The sequence below is a fragment of the Buteo buteo genome, chromosome 2, assembly GCF_964188355.1.
Source record: "Buteo buteo chromosome 2, bButBut1.hap1.1, whole genome shotgun sequence".
Lineage (NCBI taxonomy): Eukaryota > Metazoa > Chordata > Aves > Accipitriformes > Accipitridae > Buteo > Buteo buteo.
The window spans coordinates 77,842,395-77,865,870 of record NC_134172.1 but is presented as its reverse complement, the minus strand read 5'-3'; the positions used below and the strand labels follow the sequence as shown (position 1 = coordinate 77,865,870).

The following is a 23,476-nucleotide window of genomic DNA, read 5'->3' as shown; positions in this document are numbered from 1 at the left end:
GTGTGAGGGAGCAATAGGTGAATTCTGGCTCTTTGTTATAAAAGCCAAATTAAACTTGAATGGGAAGGGGGAAGGAGGAGGCTGGCTTTGATAAGGCTATCACTGGCTCTCTATGAGCAGTTTTCCCCATGTGTTACTTTAAATCCATTTAGGCAAATTTAAAAAATAATTCTCTGTGTATCAGTGCAGTAGCATATTTGTCTGCTATGTTTTCCTGAAATCCAGCTGAACCTCAGATAGTTTAGGCCTGGATATTGTGTGTAGCCCTCTAACCCCACAGGTCTCCATCCCTCTCTAACCTTCAGATCTGCACTGTGTGCACACGCTTGCGCTTGCATGCGTGCTCATAAATACATATTGTATTTAAATGTAGTTTTTCATGCCAGTTACAGCTCGTAATCCACAGGATGCACAGCGGTGAAGGACAACGGGACGCGGGGCAGGTTCATTTATTCATTTTTGCCTCTATAGAAGTCCAGGTGCAGGATAAAATTTCCCATGACAGGTCTGAAATGAGATCTCGGAAGAGTGCTGAGGAGAGGTACGTTCTGCACGGAGCCAGCTGAGACCGTCCGCATGGACGCTCCTGCTTGCGCTCGGCCTGGACCCACGGTGGCTGATGGAGAAATGACTCTTTCTCTCCCAAATCTTCTCTATACCCCTGCGCCACGGTGAGCTAGCTGGGGGTACTGGGGACAGGCAGGCTGTTGCTGAAGGCTGGCTGCTGTTAGGACGGGCAGGGCTGATGCTGATGGGGCCACCACATCCCATCCCCTGCCACGAGCACCGGCTGCCGCAGTCCTTTTTGGAGATACGCACGTAGCTCGCTTCAGCAATCGCCTCGCGTTGTGCCGCTCGAGGATTATCTTATGAAAAAGGCAGCTTATTACCGAGCTTGAAAACAATGGGGTTGAAGAACTGTGATATTTAGGTTTTTTTTTCCTTCCCCACCCCTCCTCTTCTGGCGTAAGAGCTGTTTGCACATCCGGAGCCACTTAGGTCTCCCTGCGCGTGAAATGGCGTTCGGATTGTGTGTTGTTGCACTTTCAAACAGTCAAGAGGGAAGTATATGTCAACTTAAACTACCGCATATGAAATCACCCCAGCCTAATGCTCGAATGTCAGCACTGCAGAGGCACACGATACAGCTGCGGCTGTGTCAAACGTGATGCTCGGGAGCATCTTTTCTGGTCCGCTTCCCTTGTGCAGAGGATGCCTCTGCTATCGCCACAGAGCATTAGCACTTGGTAAGCGTCTCATTCGCAGCGTTGGACTTTTTTTTTGGGGGGTGGGGGTTGGACCCTTTCTGCAAATGCAAACTGACAGCACGGCTTCAGGAGGATGTTTGTGACACAGCTGCGATGTTTAATTTGAGGTGGGTACAAGCTGCGGTTTTGCATCTAAAGATGTTAAGGCAAAATCCTCCCCGCTGACTCCAAGCCCGAGAACGCGGCGCAGGGTGTCCTTTCCTGGAAGCAGTCAAATAGCAAAAGGCAGACGGTAGTTTATTCAGCCGAGGATGGGACTCACAATAGGTGGAATGTCAGGAGGATTTAAATCAAGCAGCAAGGAAGACCCTAAAGGAAGAAGGGAAAAAAAAAATACCCTAACCTCAGAGTGTGGTTATAAAATAGCAACTAGGAGCTACTATTGAGCCTTTTTAAAAAGTAGGGGCAGGCTCTTGATCAAGGGTATTTCTTCCTTCATCAGCCCTTACTTATTTATTTAAAAAAAAAAATAACAGCTAGAGAAAGCACAGTGGGACGAAGCCCTTTTCGTTTTCAGCAATGACTGATGATGCCATGGCACTCTGCTGGGAGCAAGCGGGAGAGATTTGGAGACCCAGATCCAGGTCTCTCCACCCTGTGTTCCGCTGCAGCAGCCAAGGAGGGGTTCCTCATGGGGTGGGAAAAAACCCACCAAAAACACAAAAAGCAGAGGGAGGAGAAATCAGGACAGGTCATTCAAACCCATCCCCACCGGTTGGTGGGTGCCGAGGAGCAGTTTTTCTGCCTGGCTGTGATTTGGCTCATAGTCTACATCCAGCTGGACCTCAGGGTTTGCTCCCTTCGTTGGCTCGTGCTGATAAAGCAGTCCTTGGGTAGGAAAGGAGCAGTGGATAACAGTGAAAATTAACCAGCAAATAAATCTTCCCTGGTGAGAGCTTGAAGGAATTTGCTGGGACAATATTGGTGATGCTGGAGACTTCCCACACAGCATCCCCCTTCCCTTCCCTTCCCTTCCCTTCCCTTCCCTTCCCTTCCCTTCCCTTCCCTTCCCTTCCCTTCCCTTCCCTTCCCTTCCCTTCCCTTCCCTTCCCTTCCCTTCCCTTCCCTTCCCTTCCCTTCCCTTCCCTTCCCTTCCCTTCCCTTCCCTTCCCTTCCCTTCCCTTCCCTTCCCTTCCCTTCCCTTCCCTTCCCTTCCCTTCCCTTCCCTTCCCTTCCCTTCCCTTCCCTTCCCTTCCCTTCCCTTCCCTTCCCTTCCCTTCCCTTCCCTTCCCTTCCCTTCCCTTCCCTTCCCTTCCCTTCCCTTCCCTTCCCTTCCCTTCCCTTCCCTTCCCTTCCCTTCCCTTCCCTTCCCTTCCCTTCCCTTCCCTTCCCTTCCCTTCCCTTCCCTTCCCTTCCCTTCCCTTCCCTTCCCTTCCCTTCCCTTCCCTTCCCTTCCCTTCCCTTCCCTTCCCTTCCCTTCCCTTCCCTTCCCTTCCCTTCCCTTCCCTTCCCTTCCCTTCCCTTCCCTTCCCTTCCCTTCCCTTCCCTTCCCTTCCCTTCCCTTCCCTTCCCTTCCCTTCCCTTCCCTTCCCTTCCCTTCCCTTCCCTTCCCTTCCCTTCCCTTCCCTTCCCTTCCCTTCCCTTCCCATCCCATCCCATCCCATCCCATCCTCTGACTCTGCACGGCCAGGGTAGAGTGAGGTGTGGTGGGCTTCTACCTCTTTGGGGTGGTCAGTACTGCCTTTTCCCTTCAGGAGCTGAAGAAGGGGCTCTTTGGACCTGGAAGAGGGGAAGGACCAAGTAGAAAACCACTTTTCAACAATTCTGTAGGAAAAATGTCATTTCTTCTGGCATTTTCCTCCTCATGCTTTACCTGATGCTAAGCAAATTCAGGTTTTGATTTTTTAACTCAAAATAGAGTCTCTGTCTGTCCGTCTGTCCCTCTAAAGCTCAGACACAGCTTCTTGCAAATGGCATTTTGCTATATCCACAAATAAGCACTGATGGAAGCTCTGCTGCTTTCCGAGTAAAATAAATATTCCTGCTGAATCCTCACCTCTCTTTGTCCAGCTGAGGGCTTCTTCAGCGTGTTTATTTTCTCTGAGCTCCGTGGTGCTCTTGAATACATACAAAGTATTACCGCTGACCGTGGGGAATTTCAGCCTGGCCCTTAATGGCATATTTGCATAGAGCTGTCGAAGCCCAGGCACACCTGGGCATCAGTGCATGGGAGGCTCCAGCGGTTTTATGTTAGCACCTCGGTCTTCCATTGGAAAAGAAATGTGTATTAAGATAAGAAAGAAGAAAATATCAACCCTGTAGGTACTCCATAAAATTAAACTTCAGATCCGTGCTGCTGTTCCTGCGCTGTATTGCTGTAGTCTTGGCAGCAGAGCAAGATTGTTACTGTAGAAGCAAGCTGTTAAAATTCGCATTGTACTTGGCTTAAACTGTCTTTCAAGTTTCTCTGTCTGAACCTCATTGATTTAGACTTGCAGCACCAGGACATCATCAGTATAGCTTGTACTGTGGTCATGTCAGGACGCTCCTTAGTGTGGGGCAAACGCATGGTAAGAAACAGCCCCTGCACCAAAGCATCTTTAGAGAGAAGATATAAAGAAGGAGCACCCGGGGATGAAGTGATGTTCTCAAGGTTATCCTGAGCCGTCAGTGGCAGAGCATGGAGCCGAATCCTGAGGTGAGACCCAGCACAGGGTCCTTTCCACTGCATTGTCCTGTGGTGTTGGGTTAGGAAACCTGCTAGATGCTTGTTTTGGTTTAATGTGAGAGAAAATCCAGCAATAAGGTGAGGAGCACTGGAATAAACCTCTGTCTTTTTTAGCTGGACTAACATGCTCTGAGGCTGGCATCTGGTAGCAATAATTTATTTGCAGGTTTCCTTTCAGATTGCTTTGTTTGCCATTCAGAGTTAAAATAATAAGAGTGAAATCCGGATAGCTTCTCAGCCTGGCTATCATGCAAGCAAGAGAGAGAACAAATGAAAATACCCCGTCAGTCTCCAAGACTGCAAACATGCACTATGTGACCTGAAATTTCACGTTAAAACGATCTGTCTAGAGGGCTTCTCGCTGAGGAGGTGAACAATAAAGGACAGTGGTTTCATGTAACCTTCATGCATCTGAGCCCGATAACCACGGAGGCTCCAGGAGCACAGTAATGGCCACGTCAGTTCATTTCAGTTGCCTGGGAGGAGCAGGGGCTGAGCTCAGAAATGGATCTTTTTCCTGGTGTTTCTGCACTTTGGTGGGAAATGAAGATTTTTGAGGATGCTGCTGCTGTTGATTTAAGTTGAGAAAAGGAGCGTGATGGTAGAAAACAGAGCCTGGGAGTGCAGAGCCTACCCCATCCCTCTGGTGCTGTAAGCAAAACATTATAAATATGCAGCGGTGGGGCTGCGTCAAGTTCTCTAACCAAGTAATGGGGTATTCCCTATGGAGAAAAAGCCCCAATAACTTAGTTTTGGGGTTTGGGTGTTTCAGGTTTTTTTAAAAGCTGCTTTTTACTGTAGGCCAGGCAAGGCAGCTTTTTTTGGCTTTTCCACTGTTCGGTCCTTAGCAAGGTTGGGTCCGTCCTTGCCTTAAATGGTTCCTTGTCCCCTTTGCCCACGCGGTGACCGAGTGTGCTCCTGTCTTCCCAGGGCATTTCATCCTGGCTTGAAAGAGGTGTCGAAGGCAAAGGAATTGCTTTATGAGGTGCTATGGTGTAGTGAGGAGCCTGGAGGTTAGCTCAGATGTGATACCTAATTTTTTGAAGACAAATGTGACATGAAATGGGATCTCTCCCATTTGTAGACAAGCAGCTTGAGCCCTTCCCACCTGCCTGTCCTTGAAGGGCAGGTTTAAGAAAATTGAAGTTTTGCTCCGCTTTTCTCTTGTTGTCCCCGCGGGGTCTCAGCCCTACCTCTTTTTGGAAATGAGTGCCACAGCCATCAGCTCCGCTGGCTGGTGCTGGCATGTTGCAGGCGGTGCCCGTTACGCTGCCCACAGCCTGCCCTCCTCTGCAGCTTTGAATAATTTATCTGCAGGAAACCCATATTGCCAAGGCACCAGCCCAACATGTGCCAATTCCCTGGGAAAACTGTCAAAAAAAAAAAAAAAAAAAGAAAGAATGAAAAAGCCCTCTCTGAAATTCATTTTGGTTGGAGGCAGGCTCCAAGCAATCAAATGTATTAGTCGTATTGTCGGCATGCGGCGGTGGCATTAGCTAGCTCGCTCAGCGCACGCCGACGTTGAAAGGCTCATAAATGTAATGAAGTCCCTTTGACACCTGCTCCTCTCCACACTTTAAACGTGAGCCATTGGTCCGCAGGGAACCGGGGCTTTAAAAATAGAAATTATAGTAATTGTCTGCTGTGTTATTGGGAAGATTGTAATAAACGTGGAGCACGACACTGTGGTGCCACGAGCTGAATGCTGACAGGAAGCATAAATCGCTCCAGGTTTTGATTCCCCCCCCCCTTTTTTTTTTTTCCCTCTCCAATGTCCCCATCTAACAAATCACATAAATCATTGCGTGTTAATGCTGCATTTCTGGAGGGTGGCAGTGGGAGGGAGAGAGACACCGAGGGAAATTCTATCCCTCCCCTTTGAGGTGTTTTCAGCTGGGGTGCCCCATCGGCTGGGGACCTCTGTCCCCTCTCCCTGCCTGCCCAACAGCCTCCCTCCCTCCTTGCCACCTCCAAACCTCAGGAAGGATGAGAGAGGTCCAAACCAAGCAGTGCATCCTTTGAGAAGGATGGGTGAGGACCTCCGGCCCCTTCTCCTGGGGACTGTGAGCAGCAGCCATCAAGAAGGAGTTTCAAGGTGCATACGGGGATGCGGTGGCAGACGTTGTGTGTCCATCGTCCCCGCTGCCACCGGAGCAGAATGTGCTTTGTGTGTGTGTCCCTTCCTGCTCCTTGAGCAGGGGGAGCAGCCGCTCGTGTGCCCCCTTCTTTTGGGGTGCCAGAGGGTTAGCTGTGGAGCTTCCTTATTTTGGGATGGTACGGGAGCTGGTTGCATCCCTTTGCAGCTGGGACTTGTAGAGAATGCTCCAAAGAGAATTTGTTTTTATTACATCAAGTCCCACTTGGAAATGGTCCTTTCCCACCCTTTTCTCTCTCGTTATCCCAGGAGGAAACGTCCCAGGTGGTAACACTGCGATAAAACCCAAATCACCTTGTCCCCAACCTACCAGGCTCTGATCCATGTCCCTGCTCACACCCCGATCCTGCGTACCCCCTGGGCATTTGCTGCTGAATACACCTGCCTGCAGGGAGAGCATCTGTGTCAAGGGCGAGATGTAAAATCAGATCTTTGACCACTTCAGCAACTTCACTGACGACTTCAAGGAAATCCCACTTCTATTATTCTGGTTATGTCTTTTTGCCCCGCCGTGGAGGTTCCCTGTTTCGCTGCTCCCACCTCCAGGCACAGCCCAATTTCAAAGCTCCCCCCGACGCCGGGTGCGGGTGCAGAGCCCACACTGCACTTCAGCCTTCCGCTACCTTGTGGCATGTTGTGATGTTTAATTAATATCAAGCACTTTGAAGTCCCCAGTGTTACTTATTCATGCCTGTATTCCCCACAGACCCTCCTGTTTGATGTCCACGTTGCAGGGGTTATTGAGATCCAACCTTCTGTGTCAAATTTAAGCAGAGAGGAGAGGTTGCTCTTTAGGGTACTACATGAAAAGTCGCCCTTCCGGGGCATGAGATCAGCTTGGCTGCATATTCAGAGATTTCTGAATACATGCAGGCTACTTACCTAGGTGCTGACAGCACTTCTGTGGTGTAAATCCAGAGAAATCAGTTCTGCCCTTAACAGGTGATCTCTTGGGTACAGCCATTTTCCATTACAGGCCATCATATCTGGGTGTTTGTCCTTCTGTGGTACCCAACCAGCATCCTGTGTCCCAGGATGTGGAAATTAATTTAAGGTTGCTCAACTTGGGCACTATGGGTTGAACGATAAAATCAATGCAAGAAACCTTTGTCTCAAAAACACGGGAAACCCTGCTGCCCAGGTATTTACACAGAGCAAAAACCACATGAGATTGTCCTTTAACAATAATTTTCTTGTTATCTTTCAACAATTATCTTTTCTTTCCATTCCAGATGAGTTTAGAAAATGACGATAAGAGAGCACGCACGCGATCGAAGTCTATCAGAGGTGAGCAGCTGGTTATCCCGCAGCGCGGGGATGTATAGACCTGAGCTCCCTGCACTTTGCTTGTTCCAAATAGGCTTTGATTTTTCAGGTCCAGGCTTAACCCTTTAAGTTATGCTCGCTGCCTTGTCTCTAACCCCACCAAAATTTGTCTACAAACCTGGAAAACACCCAACCACAAATCTTTACAGGTCCTCATAATATTTAACCCTCATTCCCTACACCCAGGAGAAGGAAAAAAAAAGAAGGCAGAAAAAATAAAGCCCCTTTGCATGCTTTGCTTTAGGGGGAATCACAATCACTGGAGCTTCAGATCAGCTCCTGGGGCTTTCATCATGCACACTCTGCCAGCGGCTTTGAAGTTGCACATCTGAGAGTGCCTGGCAGAAGTAGTGCATGCTGGAGAAGCAAATGGGGCCATCCCCCGGCAGGGACGTGAGGACAAACACCTTGTTAATGCAAAGCTTGATTGCTGTTTATTTTCCAACTTGAAAAAAGCACGCAAGGCTTTCTTTGCGTGCTTTCTCTCTGGGAGAAGGCGAGGTGCTCTGATACAGAGCACAGGGGGTCACGTCGGGTGGTCCTACAGCCACACGTGATGGTTACAGACCGGCCTCTCCATTTTGGCTCCTTTTTGTGGCCATGGATTCTTCCATGGATTGCAAAGGTGGCTGGAAGTTCGGAACAAGCAGGGCTGGCTGAAAAAAGTGTAATGGCTGTAGGGACTGCAGCGTCACCCACACAGCTCTCCTCGACCACCTTCCCTCCTCCTGACCCACCTTCCTCCTTGCTCTTCTCAGCATCTGCATCTTTTTAAAAACAAAACCCAGATGCTGCCAACTGTGCTGAATTGAGCTTGGATATTTGGGTTTCATGGCTTTGTTGCATGTACACAAAGGTGCTCGTTCAGGTTGCTAATGAGAGTGCCCTGATTCTATTTCTTTTCTCACACCCTGCCTTCCCCACATTTGAATCTGGGTTTCTTGATGTGAAAAGGTAATTTATTGCATACACCCTGGGACTTGCCACTGCCTCCAGTTTGTTGAAGCTTGTGAATCATCCCACCGGGAGCTGGATCCCAGGAAACCCAATTAGCTCAAACAAATTGAGCAAACGTGTTATGGTTTTTAGCCTGGGCAAATTTAGACTTGTGTTGTGGGTTTTTTTCCTCCTGATTATTTGGATTCCTGGCTGGATGTAAGGTTTCAGCAGTGATGCCATGTTGTTGTATGTTGTTACTGTAAGCGGTGAGAAGTCCTCTTATTCACAAGTGGGGATTAATCCCTAAAACCCCTACAAACTATAGTTTACCCTAAAAGCCAAGTAACATATCCCCTACCATGTGTCTGAGCGTAGGCAGGGGCTCCCACATCAGTCCAATGTGACAAGGGGAGGAGAAAAATGTGGCTGTGCCTGTTGATGTTACAGAGGTAAATGTGGCCGTTGCAGCAAAACAGTAGTGAACTTTGCAAAAAGTAACTGAGGAGCATATTTTAAAGGCAAACATAGAGAAGGTGGCATTAGAAAACTTAGTCTTTACTTAAAAGTGTTTGAGTTATATGCATGTATATCAGTATAGCGCCATTGACTTTAAAGTCGTTGTGTATTTAGAGAGAGAGAGGTTGTCCCTGCTGCTGCAAACACACACTCACGTGCTTGAAATTAAGCACAGGCATGAGGATTTACGAAGCAGGATTATGATTTACTACAGGCTGGCATGCAGTAAATGATGGCAGGATAGATTTGCCCTGTCTTTCCCAAACGAGATGCCTGAGGAGGCAACAGAAACCCAGCTGCAGGCAGGACAGGATCCCCCAGAGAAGGGGAAGGTCTTGGGGGGGGGCAGTGGGCACCCCTGTTGCGTTTTTGACCTTGTGTTTGTTTCCATTGCTGCATCCTGCCCCTTTGCCCAGTGCCCACGGAGCTCATCGGCCAGGAGGTGAGGTAAGGACCCTGCTCCTCCTCGGCGCTGGGAGGGAGGGGAGGCCCCATGCTGGGACTGGTTTGGACGAAGCCCCGCAGCTCCTTACAGGCTTAGGGACCTGGGTGAGGGGAGCGAACCCATGGGACTAATGGGGTGGGGGAGTCTTGCTGGGGGGGGTTATATTGGTGGGCACCAAGTCCTCGGGGCACCGCTTGGCAACACACAGCAGAGGAACCGCAGGAGTTCAGGCGATGAAAGCACAAGCTCTGGATGGGTCACATTAGACCAAAGACCCTCCAGCCATCCTCTGACCCACCCCAGACCTAAACCCCAGCAAACCCCGATGCCCACTTTTTTTGTTGCAGGATCATTAGGGACAACATCCTACTAACCAGAGTTTCTTTCCCATATATTTTACATCCTCTTGTTGCCCCTAAACAATGTTGTGTCACATCACTTCTCATGCCAGACACTCCTCCTTCAGCCCTATGTCCCCTGTTGAGTCACCGAGGTCCTGTTGTCGCTCATTTAGCGGCACTGGCACATGAACAGCAGCAGCCAAAAGAGCCGGAGCAAGCCTCTGCAGCCTTCCAGAGCTTCTCATTATAAATAACAGCCTCCCCCATCTCTAAGCTCCCTTTAAACCTTGCACAAGGGCTTACGCAAGAGGTAGGAGTCTTTAACCTGGACAGGCGCTAATAGCAGGGGCTGCCTCTTCTAGCAGCCTCTGTTAGAAAGCTGTGTGTGTCAAAGAGTAATTGGACCTTAACCAACCCAATTTCAGAGCATTTCTGCTCCTCCGCTCTCCTATTACTCTGGAGAGACAGGAGGAGCAAGCGGCGGGCATGCCACTTCTCCAACTTTTATTGCTGAACACTTGAGTGGAGGTGGTAATTGGAGCAGGTGACATATATAAGGGGCAGGACAGAGTGCTCCACAAAGCCATCTCTGCAGCTGTCACCTAATTGCCTGAATAACTGGACGATTAATCGACTAATTGGAAGCAGGGCATCGTCTGCATAACAATAAGAGGCCCTTTTGTCAAGCATATGAAGGCTGCGGAGAGGGGGAGAGCAGGTCGGTGTGGTGGCTCTTGCGGGGAAGGCGAGCGGCTTTAATAGACCTCGAAGCCCCTTTCCCCTTTTGGGACTCCTGCCAAAAAAGCCGTGAAACCTCCCCGGAGGAGAGCGGGGACGGGAAAGCCTGGCCCAGAGCATGCCGAGCAGCACCTCTGCACTGGTGCTTTTTCAAGGGATTAAAGCAACGTACACCAAAGCCAGAGACATCCCAAATCGCCACCTGCTTCAGAAAACCTCGATGCTGAACCACTTGGCTCTTTCTGACTTACTTTTTACTGCAGGTTTCATTTCACCACATCAAAAAATGGGGTGGGAGGGGGAATCAGCTTTAATTGATTCAGGAAAGCTTATAAAAGCCTGTAACATCTTCATCAGAGCTGCTCTTGTTTCCTACTGAATAAGGCCTTTTTCAGGCAAGTCACTGGTAACATAAACACTGCTCTGTCTTTTGGCGTGCAGTCACTTAAAGTGTGTCTGGGGCTGCTCAGTACAGAGCAGCCTCAGTCATGACTGAGGGCAATTAAAATTAAATAGACTTTCAGATCATCAGCAGAGGGAGCAGCGAAGGGGGGAGCTCCCTCTTCCAATTATGCACGTTAGCGGGATGAGATCTTTTTATATATGACCTCGAGCAGTTTGCTCGCCAAGGGATGCCTCGCTGGCAGGCAAGACCCCAGGCACGGCGGGGCTCGGGCTGCGTGTGCCTGCCGAAAAAGCTGGGAGCCACCCCCCAAGCGATGGCGTTGGGGGATGCTCAGCATCTCAGGTTGAAACCAGGCCACGAGCAAAAGGGACAGCAGGAAGGGGGGGACTTTGTCTTGGAGGGCCCAGGAGGTGCAGCTTACACCCACGCCTCATCTAGAAAGCCACGTCCCCTTAGGGGACGTGCTGCCATCATTTGCCCTCTCAGCATTAGCTTTGCTAAGCTAAAGCAAGCCTGTCTCCTCAAGGAAGGATTCCTACTCTCCTGAGAGTTCAGCAGCCCTTCGCTGTCCCGGTTTTGGGTTGAATTATATTCTTTGAACGCAGCGATCTGACTTGTGCACGGTGTTCTGGGGAGTTGAGCCATTAATAACCCGCCGGTGCACCCAGAGCTGCTGCATCCATTAGTGCACTCAGATCCTTCTTATCCTTAGCTTTCTGCAAGGGCTGAGCTCTCTGCTGAGAACAGGAATTCTGAGTCCCTAAAGCCTGACTTGGCATTTGGTACTATTTAATGTTGTCCCGTGTCTTTTACTCCAAGAATAACAGGCTGGCCAGATCCCCTCTGGGCTGGCGATGCCTTCTCCCTTTGCACTGTCATCAGGAGATTTCATTAGCACTTCCAACTTCCCGGGCCGAGGGTGATACGGTGCTAAATGAGGTTATTAATCCTACACGACTCCGGAATTCCTCAGACGTCAGGCAAGTCACTTGGGCATCCTATAATCAATGCCATAATCTGGTTTTGCCAGAAAATGTTTGCTTTAATGCCTCTTATCTGGAGCCCTTATAGCTCCTGGAGCTGGGACTAATTACCCCTGCAGGGGAGGCGTGCGGCCCCGCGCCGAGGGATGCAGCAAGCGGGCTGCATCGCTGCAGCCCATGGCAAAGGCAGCAGTGGCTGCGAGTGCTGCCCAGAGCTCCCTGGAAGTCTTTAACTCATCCTCTTCTGCAGAGCAGCAGGAACAAATGCAGGGATTTGGGAGATCCGGTCACCTAAATCCCATCCGTTCCCCCAAAAGTGAGGCTCCGAGGTGCTTTTGAGGATTTTTGTCCCGGTGATCTCCACCCAAGGTGCTCTGGATAAAACCTCGAGTCGCTCCCAGTCTGCTCTTTCCAAAAAGCCACCCATTTCTTAGAGCAAGGAACCCCAGTCCCCTGACGAGCCATCGAGTAAGCGAAAAGCCCACGTTTTCCTCCTGCACCAGTGAAAAAGCAAACTGAAGAGTGGCAGTGGGGAGGCAGAGTGCAGTAGTTGTCTGCTTTTTAAAAGCTTGCTCTTACACATGCAAATCTTTAATTAAACATAATCATAAAACTATAATGAACCGTTCATCTAATTAAATGGGGTGAATGATTTCATTAATTTTTAGCAAACTGCAAGGCTGCTTTCCTGCCCTCCTCCCTTGGAATTCAAAGGGACAGGCTGAACCATTTGAGGGAAATTATTTTCCCTTTTGTGGTTGTTTTGTTCCTTGTGCACGGGACCCGTTTAACTGACCATAGGTTATACACTTCTAATTAAAAATGAATTCTCCGAGCCCTATCGTTGTTCTTGATGGTTGCTTGTTTCCCTCTCAAGCTGTCCAACCCCAGGCTGTAACGGCTCAGGACACATCCGTGGAAAGTATGCAAGACACAGAAGGTGAGGCTGGGTTGGAGGTAGCGGGGATGGAAAAATACGAGCAAGAAACCCAAAGACAGGCCTGCACTGGAGAGAGGCTGGTTCAGAGCAGCGACCAAACTCACTGGCCCACCAAAGAGCCTCTTTCAACGTCTCCATCAGTCCGTGAGGGATCCTGGGGGATTTGCTTCACCAGGCTGACAGTAGCCTTCCCACAGACCCCAAACCACGGCAGAAGTACCTGGCTCAGGTGCCTGGAGTTGATGGGAGCTGTTGGCAAGCAGAGATTTTGGTCTGCTCGGTGCCTCTATGGACAGGGAGGGGAAATGTGGTCACACTGGCTGCCTTGGAGGCCATGCCAGCCTTTACTGGTGGTCTTCACCACCCTGTAATGGTGAAAGCGGAGCAGTTGGTGGACATGCCCCAGCGGCTGGTTCTGCATCCCCTGCCTGGTTTCATGGTAGCACTGGTGGCCATCACCAGCAGTGGTACTGGGAGGTGCTGGTCCTGCTGCTCCCTGGACAACAACTGCCCGTCGGCCAGAATGCTGGAGCGAGCCCAGCACCCATGCGCTGACTTGTGAGAAAAGTTGACATAGTTGCACAAAGTCAAGGTCTGAGAGCAGATCTTCTGGCCATGAAGGGTTAAACCAGCTAAAAATCTGGGCTGCTGGATGATTTTTTTTTTTTTTAGTATTTGTGTATTTGTCCCACTTGCCTTTGCCTAACTGGTTCAGATGCCGTAGCCGTGCCTTTCTCACTCGGCAATGCCTCCTCTCTGCTCCTTGATCCCATCTGCAGTTTACAAAGCTGCCCTCTAGCAAAGAAGAGGAAACTTCAGGATGCGGAGGCCGAACATCTGGTGTCGAAGAGAAAATCCCATCCGCTCAAGCTGGCCTTGGATGAAGGCTACAACGTTGACAGCGATGGCAGCGAGGAGGCCGAGGCGAAGGAAGAATCCGGCTCCGACGAGTCGGAGGGGACGCTGGAGGAGGACGAGGCGGAGGCGGTGGAGCAGGAGGAGACCCGCAGCCCCGAGCCAGCAGAAGGTGCTTTATCATTATTGATTGCAGAGCTGTGTTCTGCAGATGAATAAAGGGCAGGGAGTGTTAATAACCAGGAGTTATAGCTCCTCTGAATTATGTACAGGATGGGTCCTTCAATTATTACGTTCGCTGGAAGCACAACGGCAAAGCTCTGGTTAAGCTGAGAGGGGATATGCACAGATTGTCTCCGGTGTCTTAAAAATGAGAGCTTTTCCATCAGGGATGCTCCCTGGGGAAAGCCCCGTGCAAAGCACAGAGGAGCTCGCCACGTGGCTCAGATGGCGGCAGGAAAGGCACCCAGGGTCCCGCATCGGTGCCTCGAGGGGCTCGGCTGGATTTTTCGGCACAGGAGCCATCCCCCCTGGCCGGATCCGGCCGATATCCCAGAGGAGGAGTGACAGGCAAATGAGCTGGGTGTCCAGCCAGGGTCCTGGCACCGTGTCGCTCCCAGGTTTGGGGAGCGCTGGGAGCGAGGGGGCCAGATGGCTGCTGACAGCGTGAGCCTGGGAAGCCCCACAAAAGCTTCCACGTGGAAATCCCCTTTCTACCTGCCATTCCCAAGTGCAACAAATTAGGCTGCTCCAGGGGTAGAACAGCCAGGATCTAATTTCAATTAAGCTTAAGTAAGACAAAAAGATGTTTATGAGCTTATATAATTACTTCCTTTTCCTCCTTTTTTCCTTTCCTCTTTTTTTTTGTTTCCTCCTTTTTTCTTTTCCTTCTTTCTCCTATTTTTTTGTGTTTTCCTTCTTTTTCTCCTTTTTTTTTGTCTTTTCCTTCTTTTATTTCTTTTCCCCTTTTTCTTTCTCTTCCTTCTTTCCCCACCCCCCCCCCCCCCCCAGAGAGAAGCCCAGCAAAATCGACCCATTACGGACAAACCACGGCAACAAGTACGTCTGGGCCCAGCAAGGCCAACTATAGCAGCTATCAAGAAATAATCGCCAACTCTCTCCTAAACCTAGGCCAAATAGCGGAGGAAACCCTCGCCATCGAAGGGCAGCTGCCTGAAGCCGAGCTGCAGGTCTCCAAGCCGCCATCCAACGTCGTGCACCTGGTCCACGAGGATGCGGGAGAGGAGTTGGTGGAGGAGGAGTGCGACAAGGAGATCATCATCCAGACGGAGGACGCGGAGGAGGTCATCGAGGTCACCAGTGAACGCAGCAGCGAGTTGTGTCCGGAGCACCGGGACGAGGTGAACTGCGAGGAGTCCTGCAAACTGCAGAAGGCTGAAGCAGAAGAAGAGGATGAGGAGGATGAAGAGGAGGAGGAAGATGAGGAGGAGGAGGAGGAGGAGGAGGAAGAAGAGGAGGAGGAAGAGGAAGAAGAAGAGGAGGATGAAGAGGAGGAGGAGATGGCTCCTGAAGTGATTTGCGAAGAAGCTCCTCACACTTCTCAGGACACCCAGAAAAGCCACTGTGAAGGGCAGTTCAGCCCAAAGCCCGAGTACTCGGTCATCGTGGAGGTCCGGTCGGACGATGACAAAGACGATGACGCCCGCTCCCAGAAATCAGCGGTGACCGATGAGTCAGAGATGTACGACATGATGACGAGGGGGAACCTGGGGCTGCTGGAACAAGCCATCGCGCTGAAAGCCGAGCAGGTGAAAATTGTGCGGGAGCCCAGCCGGCTGCCAGGAGAGCACGTAAAGCACTTCCAGGTGGACGAGAAACAGAGCAAACCGCTGGACAGCATCCGAAAGAGCTACTACGGCAAAGGTACGGGGACGAGCCCTTGCGTGTCTCCTTCCTTCCCATTCCCAGTGAAAAAGCTGAACTTGTCTGCTCAGCATCCCATGAAATGCTGTTGGGGGGTTTCACAGCCCACAGAGGGAATTTAGCCACAAATCCTCAGTGCCCAGACGGACGGGGACATCCTAGAGGTCAACAGTAAATGCACAAAATGATGGTGTGCTCTACATCTCCGCAGGGGAATTGGCTGGCTAAATTGCCTGTTGGCCTTGAAAATCTCAGTCTGAGCAGCAGGGCTGGTTTAAAATCCAAGTGGGTTTTAAAGCAGTGGTAGGAGTCTGGCCACAGCAACACAAGGGACTTGGCGGTGGCTACGGAGTCCCCCGGGCACTGAGCTGGGCTGCCTGCTCGGTCACCATGGGCGGCTCCATGCTCCTAGCTGGGTTAGTTACTCAAATAGCTCTGCTGATTTTAATTTTTGAAACTTCCAGTGTTACAATTCCACCTTCAGGAAAAAAACATCAACACAAAGGTTTCTCCCCGTTTGACTGGAAAAGCGGTGGGAAGCACCCTCGGCCATTTCTCTCTCCTTTCCACCTCTTCCCCTCCAAATCGGCTAACCTGCTTCCCACCGCTCTTTTCCCACAATCCCTAGATCCCTCAAGACCCGAGAAGCGAGAAATCAAATGTCCAACTCCTGGCTGCGATGGGACCGGCCACGTCACGGGACTCTACCCTCACCATCGCAGCCTCTCTGGTTGTCCGCACAAAGACAGGATCCCTCCCGAGAGTGAGTACATGGTGCATAACACGGCTTGCTTAAATTAGTCTGAAACCTTATTTCCCAGGGGGATTTTCACACCTAATGTGTAGAGCCATCTCAAGGCCAATGGGCAGCCCAAATAGTCCCAAATGATGTGAATTTTATGACTGAGTCCCTAGCACAAGCCTGATGTTAATCCTTGCGATATAACAGAGTTTCTGGCATGGGATGGTGCTTTTCCAACTTGTTCCAGGGTGCTTCTCTCCACCAGAGTGTTATCGCTCTTCATGGGAAATGCTATGGAGATTACTAGGAAGTCCTACCCTTCTTAAAGATTTTTAGCACCATCCTGTGGAGAATGAGGTCCCTTGTCTGAAAATCAAAGAGGTGCTTTAAAAATGACTGCCCACCTCTAGAAGTGTGTTAAGCAGTTCCCATCTTTACACCGAATGTCACGTATTTTTCCCTAGTTGGTATATCATATTGGGAAGAAGGGAAAACTGTTCTTTCTTGCTGTGCAAATGTGCTGAAGGTGTTGCCGTATAGCAAAGGAAAGGAGTCATTCAGGATGCGCAGGAGAGCTGAGTCTTCTCCTACGCTCTCATCACTGCAAATTTCACAAGGTGCTCTAGCAAGATTCATCTATTCCACAGAAAATATTTATCATCATCATAACAGATTTTTATATATATACACATAGAGAGAGATTTTATTTCTACCTCTCTACCAGCATCCTAAATAGCTTTCCCTGTACGTATACATAAAAATCAATGTTGTATGTTTATGATAATGGCATAATAGACCCAAAAAAAAAAAAAAAGGAGCCCTTCCTTATCAGTAATTTCAAAGGTTGCAGACCTGCCATAAACACAGAACTGCAGGAAACAAGGAGAAAGTACAGCTATCTTCACACAAGCTTGAACGCAAGAAAAAATATTAATAAATAGCTAACACAAGCTGTGTGCTTTAGAAAAGCTTGCAAATCAAATTATTTTCTTTACTTTTAAGGTCAGCGCTGCAGGAAGCAATAATCCTGAAGATTAAAATAAAATAAAAAAAAAAATCTAACAAAGACTAGTCCTAAGGATAAAAGCAGAGATACAACTTCAATCACTTAAAACTACCTGAAATTGGGAGACCTGGCTCCAAAACAGTGGCAGGCGGGGGGGGGGCTGGCCGGGGGAAACGGGATTGCAATCAGCAATCGAGGAGAAAGCCCAAGCTGTGTGCAGAGATGCTAATCTAGTGCTGACCTGAGCACTGCTGCCTTGTAAATCTTTTTTTCTCTACGCAGATGAATTCTAATTACAGCATTTCACATTCCCCAATTTCTAGGAAAGCAGTGTACAAGACTTGATGATTTTGTCTTTTTTTTTTCTTTTTCCTCTGATTTTTATCAAGTTGTTTTTGCTTCCCTTCCCCTCTCCTCTTCCCCTTCTCGCTCCGAAGTCTTGGCGATGCACGAGAACGTATTGAAATGCCCCACACCAGGCTGCACAGGACAGGGTCACGTCAACAGCAACCGCAACACGCACAGGAGGTACCAGCTTTGACTTCTTCTCCATAACGGCCAGGGCAAGGATGGCAGCAGGGCAACCAGCCCCAAAAGCCTTGGCTTTACTCTTGCACTGAGAGAGGGCGCAACTAAGATGGACAAAGCAGGGATGACCCTAAGACAAAGACTAGTATGGGAAAGCAAGACGGGGCAGTGATTTCTGGTTGGGCAATAAAGCAGAGCAATGCTTCCAGGCTCACAGGTGGGACTATGAAGGGGTAGATGCAGGTGGGGGTTCATGGAAGAGGTGTTTGGCACTAAGAAAGCCTGGTGAGGCTGACTGGAGCGTGACGTTTGTGTTTGGTGGTGTGGCATTTAGCAGGATTTCTAGGAATTTCCACAATATTTAGGCTGAAGTTATTGACGAGCTGCGAATTAAGTCCTCTTGCTGTAGGACCTCAGCCCAAATGTGGTCAGGAGGGGACAGGGTTGAGCTTTGGGAGCTGTAATTATACCCCATGTTCTGGTTTTGGTTAAACTTGAACACTTTTACAAACGGGAAGGTTGCAAACAAGGGAATGATGCACTTAAAAGCTAGAAACCTTCCTAAAAGCCCGACTAGCTTGTGCTACAGGGATGTGCTCATGAATTTATGATTTACCATTCGTTGCACTTGAGCTTAATTGGCAGAGAGTGACAGCTCTGCAAATGTCGATGCTTTTGCAGGCACGAGGTGAGTTTGTGTCGTTACTCATTCAGCCGTGGAGGAAGCTGGTGGATGCTTTGTTGTAGCTGTAGCTGCTAGAGGAAAATTAGGGAAATCTGCTTGGTTAATTGAGAAGCTCGGTTTGGTGCAGGCAGCAAGCAATCGCAGTGAGAATGAGGTGATCCGCTGGTGTTAGTGGGTTATGGAGACAGCTTTGGGCACAATGGTTTGGGCTGAGACCCGGTGGGGTCAAAGCCCAGAATTTCACATGGGGCTGGGCTGGGGTTCCCTCGGTGCTGGCTGCTCCGGTGATGAAGGTGCCCGTGATGGCTTGGGGTTGGCTGGCAGCATGAGGGCTCTGCTTGTGAGGGGTTTTTACCTTCCCTGAGCAATCGCCGTAAGAGCCAAGCTGTCCCAAAAAGGCAGAGCCAGGCACACGCGTAGGGCATGTGTGCTGAGCAAAAGCCATTACAGCCCCTGACCTTCCCCAGGCACCAGCGTGTTGGCAGCTGTTGCACATCAGAAGTGCAAATGTTTCCCCGCAAGTGCCCCTCAGAAGGCTTCCTTCAAACAGCCCCTGCAAAAGATCCAAATAAATACAAATCAAAAATACCATTTAACTGCTGAAACCTCTCAAAGAAACCAGCCCGTTCCCTTTTGCCCCTGCTGTGCTCAGCCTGGTGGAGCTGCCTCCTTGATCCACCTCCGGGTCCTGGGGATGCTCAAGGGCTCATCCTGGAGAGATTTGGCGCTTTGCTGCTTACCAAGACTAAAAGTAAGCTAGGATAACAATAATTAAAAAACTTTAAATGCAAACACTTTTCTCACGGGCTCAGTGCAGTTCTGGGTCCCTGAAATGAAGATTTTCATGCGCATCCCTCATGCTTGGTTTCCTTCTCTCTTTTTTCCTCCTCCTTTTTTAAAAAAACCCACCTCCCGCAGTTTATCTGGGTGCCCCATTGCTGCTGCTGAAAAATTAGCCAAATCGCATGAAAAGCAACAAACCCAGTCTGGTGATCCTTCGAAGACCAGCTCCAATTCTGACCGGATACTCAGGTAACCGGGACCGCGAAGCCCAGCGCCGCGTCACCGCGCCGCCCCAGCCCTCCCCACCATGCCCCGCTCGCAAGAGCGGCCGTCACGGCTCCCTCCGGCTGTATCTTGATACTGCTGAGTCCTCTTATTATGATCATAGGTCTCGCCAAGGTGGGGAGATATCTAATTGATGATCCCAGGGAGGGCATTGAGGACAATGAATTGCTTCTGTAGCATCAATTAATGCTGAGGCTACAGGCCAAAGGGTTTTACCGGTGCAGCAGAAGGCATTTGTGCCGATTGCTCTGCAATGCAAACTGCCAGAGAATGATGGCTATTATATTAGCATTATAAGTAGGGTGGGCTCGGGGAGGGGGAGGACGAGATTTAGGCTACATATAAATCACTCGATGGCAGTTTCGCGTAAGTCCGCCCGCTTTTCTTCCTTAGCCCGCACGGTTCAGAGGAGAGAAACCTGCCACTCATTTCCAAACCAGTCACATTTATTTTGTTATTTCGCCTGTCTCTATCTTCCCGGGAGAAAGGGTTGTCTCACATTAAGGATGTCCCTGATAGATGCTGGCTTCCGTAGTTGATGTGATTCATGAGGCTACAGATGGATTGTAATATGGTTAGTTATTTTGCAACGAGAGCGGGATAAAAACGGCGGTACGAGCCCTGAGCAGCACTCCCACAAAGGCATCGAGGTCTGATTAATTTATTTATTTACTCCCCAGGACTGCTGAGCACCCCGCTGCACCGGTGCTCGGTGCTTTGGAAAGGCCATTTAGGGCGATTACTTATTTATTTGCAGCGGAGCCCGTGCCGGGCGTAGAGCGCTCTGAGCGCGTCACGAGGACAGTCCATGCTCCAAGGAGCTCCCGCTCCGAGGACTTGCTGGTGGAAAGAGGTCACGGGAAGGAGAATAACAATAGGCCATTTATATACAATTTATATGCAAGACAAATTGATTCATGATAGGCAGCCCAGCAGAAGCGGGTCTTTAAGAGGGACTCTGCAGGCAGGGGAGAAGCCCCAGTGCCTTTGCAATGAACCTGCAGCGGGGAGCGGAGCTAAACGGGGGTCCTCGTGCTTTCTTGTGCCATCCTGTGTCATGGGTCCCGTAAGTGAGTAATGCCCAAGTTTCTGCTGCTGTTGGAAAATGCTGCCACACCAAGGCAGCCTGCAAGAATATTGTTTTGCGTGAGGTCAACAACTTGGTGTTTAGAGAAAAGGGAAAAAAAAAAGGGGGGGGGGGGAAATAAAAAAGGAATCTAAGAGACCCAAACCAGATGGACACTTGCTGAGGGAGAGGAAAAAGGCTGTCTCTGTCTCCTCTTCCCCAGTAACCCCTTGGGGACAAGGTGCAGCTATGTGTCCCCATCATGTCCGGTCCCCTCCCAACAACCATCTTGTCGAGGAAAAGAGAAATCACTGCTGCTCATTGTTTCATCCTCAGGCCTATGTGCTTTGTGAAGCAACTGGAGATCCCTCAGTACGGAAGCTACCGGCCCAACATGGTCCCAGCAACGCCCCGGGCCAACCTGGCCAAGGAGCTGGAGAAGTACTCCAAGGTCACCTTCGATTATGCAAGTTTTGATGCTCAGGTTTTTGGCAAACGCATGCTTGCCCCAAAGATTCAGACTAGCGAAACCTCACCTAAAGCCTTTAAATGTAAGTTGGGAGCAGGGATGGGCTGGGTTTTGCATTTTCTGCCTTTCTCGGCGTGTCGCGAGGCTCTTGGGATCATGGCTTTGGGGTGATGGGAGACTCGGGGCTGAGTCGCTGGACCTCTCCTGCTGGTGTGAAGCAGGGGGAGAAATGGAGATGGGCAAGGCTCTCAAGATGGGTCCTGTGGCATGTACATGGTGGAGAGAGGAGCCCGTCGCTGCCGGTAAAGCTTTGCTTGGGGGAGACTCACTTTTCGGCTTTGGGAATAATTGCATCGAGTGGTGGGAACATTAATCTGAGCGATGTCTGTAGGTGGGATAAGTTACACAGTTGTCCTCAGTCGGTCCCCGTTGCTTTGCAGTTCATATCTATTGATCTGTCTTTCCTCATCTAGCTAAATGGATTACAGTTTTCTTCTCTTCCATCTTATATATGACCCACTCCACCCATTTGTCTTCTCTGCCGTGCTCTGCTCTCCAGCTCTGCTACCTATCGATCACCCACCTCCTATCTCCCAGCTCTTTCCTATCGTAGCCACCCACCTCTGCTCCATACAGAGGACCTTGCACTGGTTATAACACTGTGCAACGGAAGCGTGGGTGAAAATGAAATGGCTAAATAACCCCTCAGGGCCTGGGCTGTCAGGAGCGGGAGGGAAGCTGCATGGGGAGACAGCCTGCTGCAAACTGACGTTAAACCTCCCCCTTCCCTTTGACACCAAATGTGCACCTGAAGACGTCTTTTTGAGAAAAAAAAAAAAGATTTAGGAGCCCAGTTTGCAGAAGTCAGCAGCCTCAAGAGGGCTTTCTGTCTGGCTAATCCCACTTCCACAATCCTGTTTAATCCTGATGCAGCTGCTCTCTAAAAAGTGCTCGTACTTGAAAGCATCCCGGTTGTTGCACTACAATGGAAGCGCCCTTTATTACAGTACTAAATCTGTAAAGGATCAGACAATGAAATTGGATGGAGGCCAGAGAGCACAACTGCCACTGTCATCCTGGGTTAGGGCTGATGGAAAAGTAATTTGTTTCCCAGCACAAGTGATTCTCTTGCTGAATAGATTGTGTTATTTGCAATATTAGCAAAGAATTTTCAGGGTAATTGTACTGACAAAAATAATTCCAGCAGACCCACTAGGATAATCCTTTCTATTTTTTCTCATCACTTATTTTACTAATTTGCTGATTGCGAGTCTATTAGTGGTAGAAATACTTATGAAATGGAAAAGCATCGCTGAGCCTACGGTGTGAAATTGAAATTGGCATCTCGCGATCCTGGATATTGTCAGGTTGGGCTGGCAAATACCCGCACCCTGCCGCAAAGACATGGATTAAACTGGACTCGAAAACAAGCAGCCATACACAAGAACAACCATTTGGGCAAACCTCCAATGAGTTAATCAAAACGACAAGATGAATATGATTGCCAATCATAGCAGGGAAATCTGTTCCTTTCACTGAGAACTTATTTTAAAGAGATCTTCATCCAGAGGGATTTATATTCCCCTGCATGTGTGTGCATAACTCCCATTAATGTCAATATGCATTATATACGCACACAACAAGGAAGAAAGCAGTCCTCAGGAAGATTAGCATTTTATAGTGCCTTATATTACAAGTTTGTAATGGGAATAATGAAATCGCTTTGCTCTGTATCTGCATCAACCGAGGTTGTCTTGCTGCTTCGCCATCATCGGGCCAAGGCTTATGAGTCTTTCCTGATGGAGACTCCCACTGAAGGGGGGATGTCTTCCCCCAAAAAGGGCATAGTGAAATGAATTAAGAATTCGAAGATTTTGCTAATTGATTCAGAATACAATCCTGTGACTGTTTAAAATTGGATGATCCCCTGTTTGCACCCACTGAAACTACTGACTTCAGAGGGACTTTGTGTAGGTCAGAGCCCTCCTAAACAGGACCAGGTTCAAGATTAGGGCAAGCTTTATTGTGCATTAACCCTGGGAAATACTCACTTTTGTTTCATAGAGTGTAAAGAGAAATTGCATCTCCAGGATTGCACGGCTGCGTGCCGTGATATGCAGTAACAGTGCAGTGTCGTGGCCGCGTGCGGCTGTGTAATAAATCCTGTTATTCAGGCATATTTAAATGATACGTCAGCTGTCAGAAAAATCCATATTTCACTGGTGTCATCACTGGACGCTCGTATTTCATGGCCACGGTTTTGCTATTAATGTAATTTTTTAAATTGTAAGTTTTCAAACGTGCTACAAGAAATCTCCCCATAAGTCAGCTCTGCAGATAAGTTATGAACGTACAGAGAACAATAAAAAAAGAGCCAGGAAGCTCCTCTAAGCTTTAACCGCTTCCACCAAGGAGTAGCTTTAATGAAGAAAAGCAGTCATGTTTTGG

The 23,476-nt window shown here is 49.4% G+C and overlaps 1 protein-coding gene across 1 annotated transcript in view; it reads left to right on the top strand.

Moving 5' to 3' along the window:
- Positions 1-7,323: 7,323 nt before the first annotated feature.
- Positions 7,324-23,476, top strand: part of MYT1 (myelin transcription factor 1) — a 34,147-nt gene continuing 17,994 nt past the window's right edge. The window contains exons 1-9 of the mRNA XM_075042242.1: positions 7,324-7,378; positions 9,289-9,319; positions 12,663-12,725; positions 13,505-13,754; positions 14,594-15,464; positions 16,093-16,227; positions 17,650-17,740; positions 19,344-19,457; positions 20,896-21,110. Of these exons, the coding sequence (XP_074898343.1) occupies positions 7,324-7,378; positions 9,289-9,319; positions 12,663-12,725; positions 13,505-13,754; positions 14,594-15,464; positions 16,093-16,227; positions 17,650-17,740; positions 19,344-19,457; positions 20,896-21,110 (1,825 nt within the window). The remainder of the gene's footprint in view (positions 7,379-9,288; positions 9,320-12,662; positions 12,726-13,504; positions 13,755-14,593; positions 15,465-16,092; positions 16,228-17,649; positions 17,741-19,343; positions 19,458-20,895; positions 21,111-23,476) is intronic.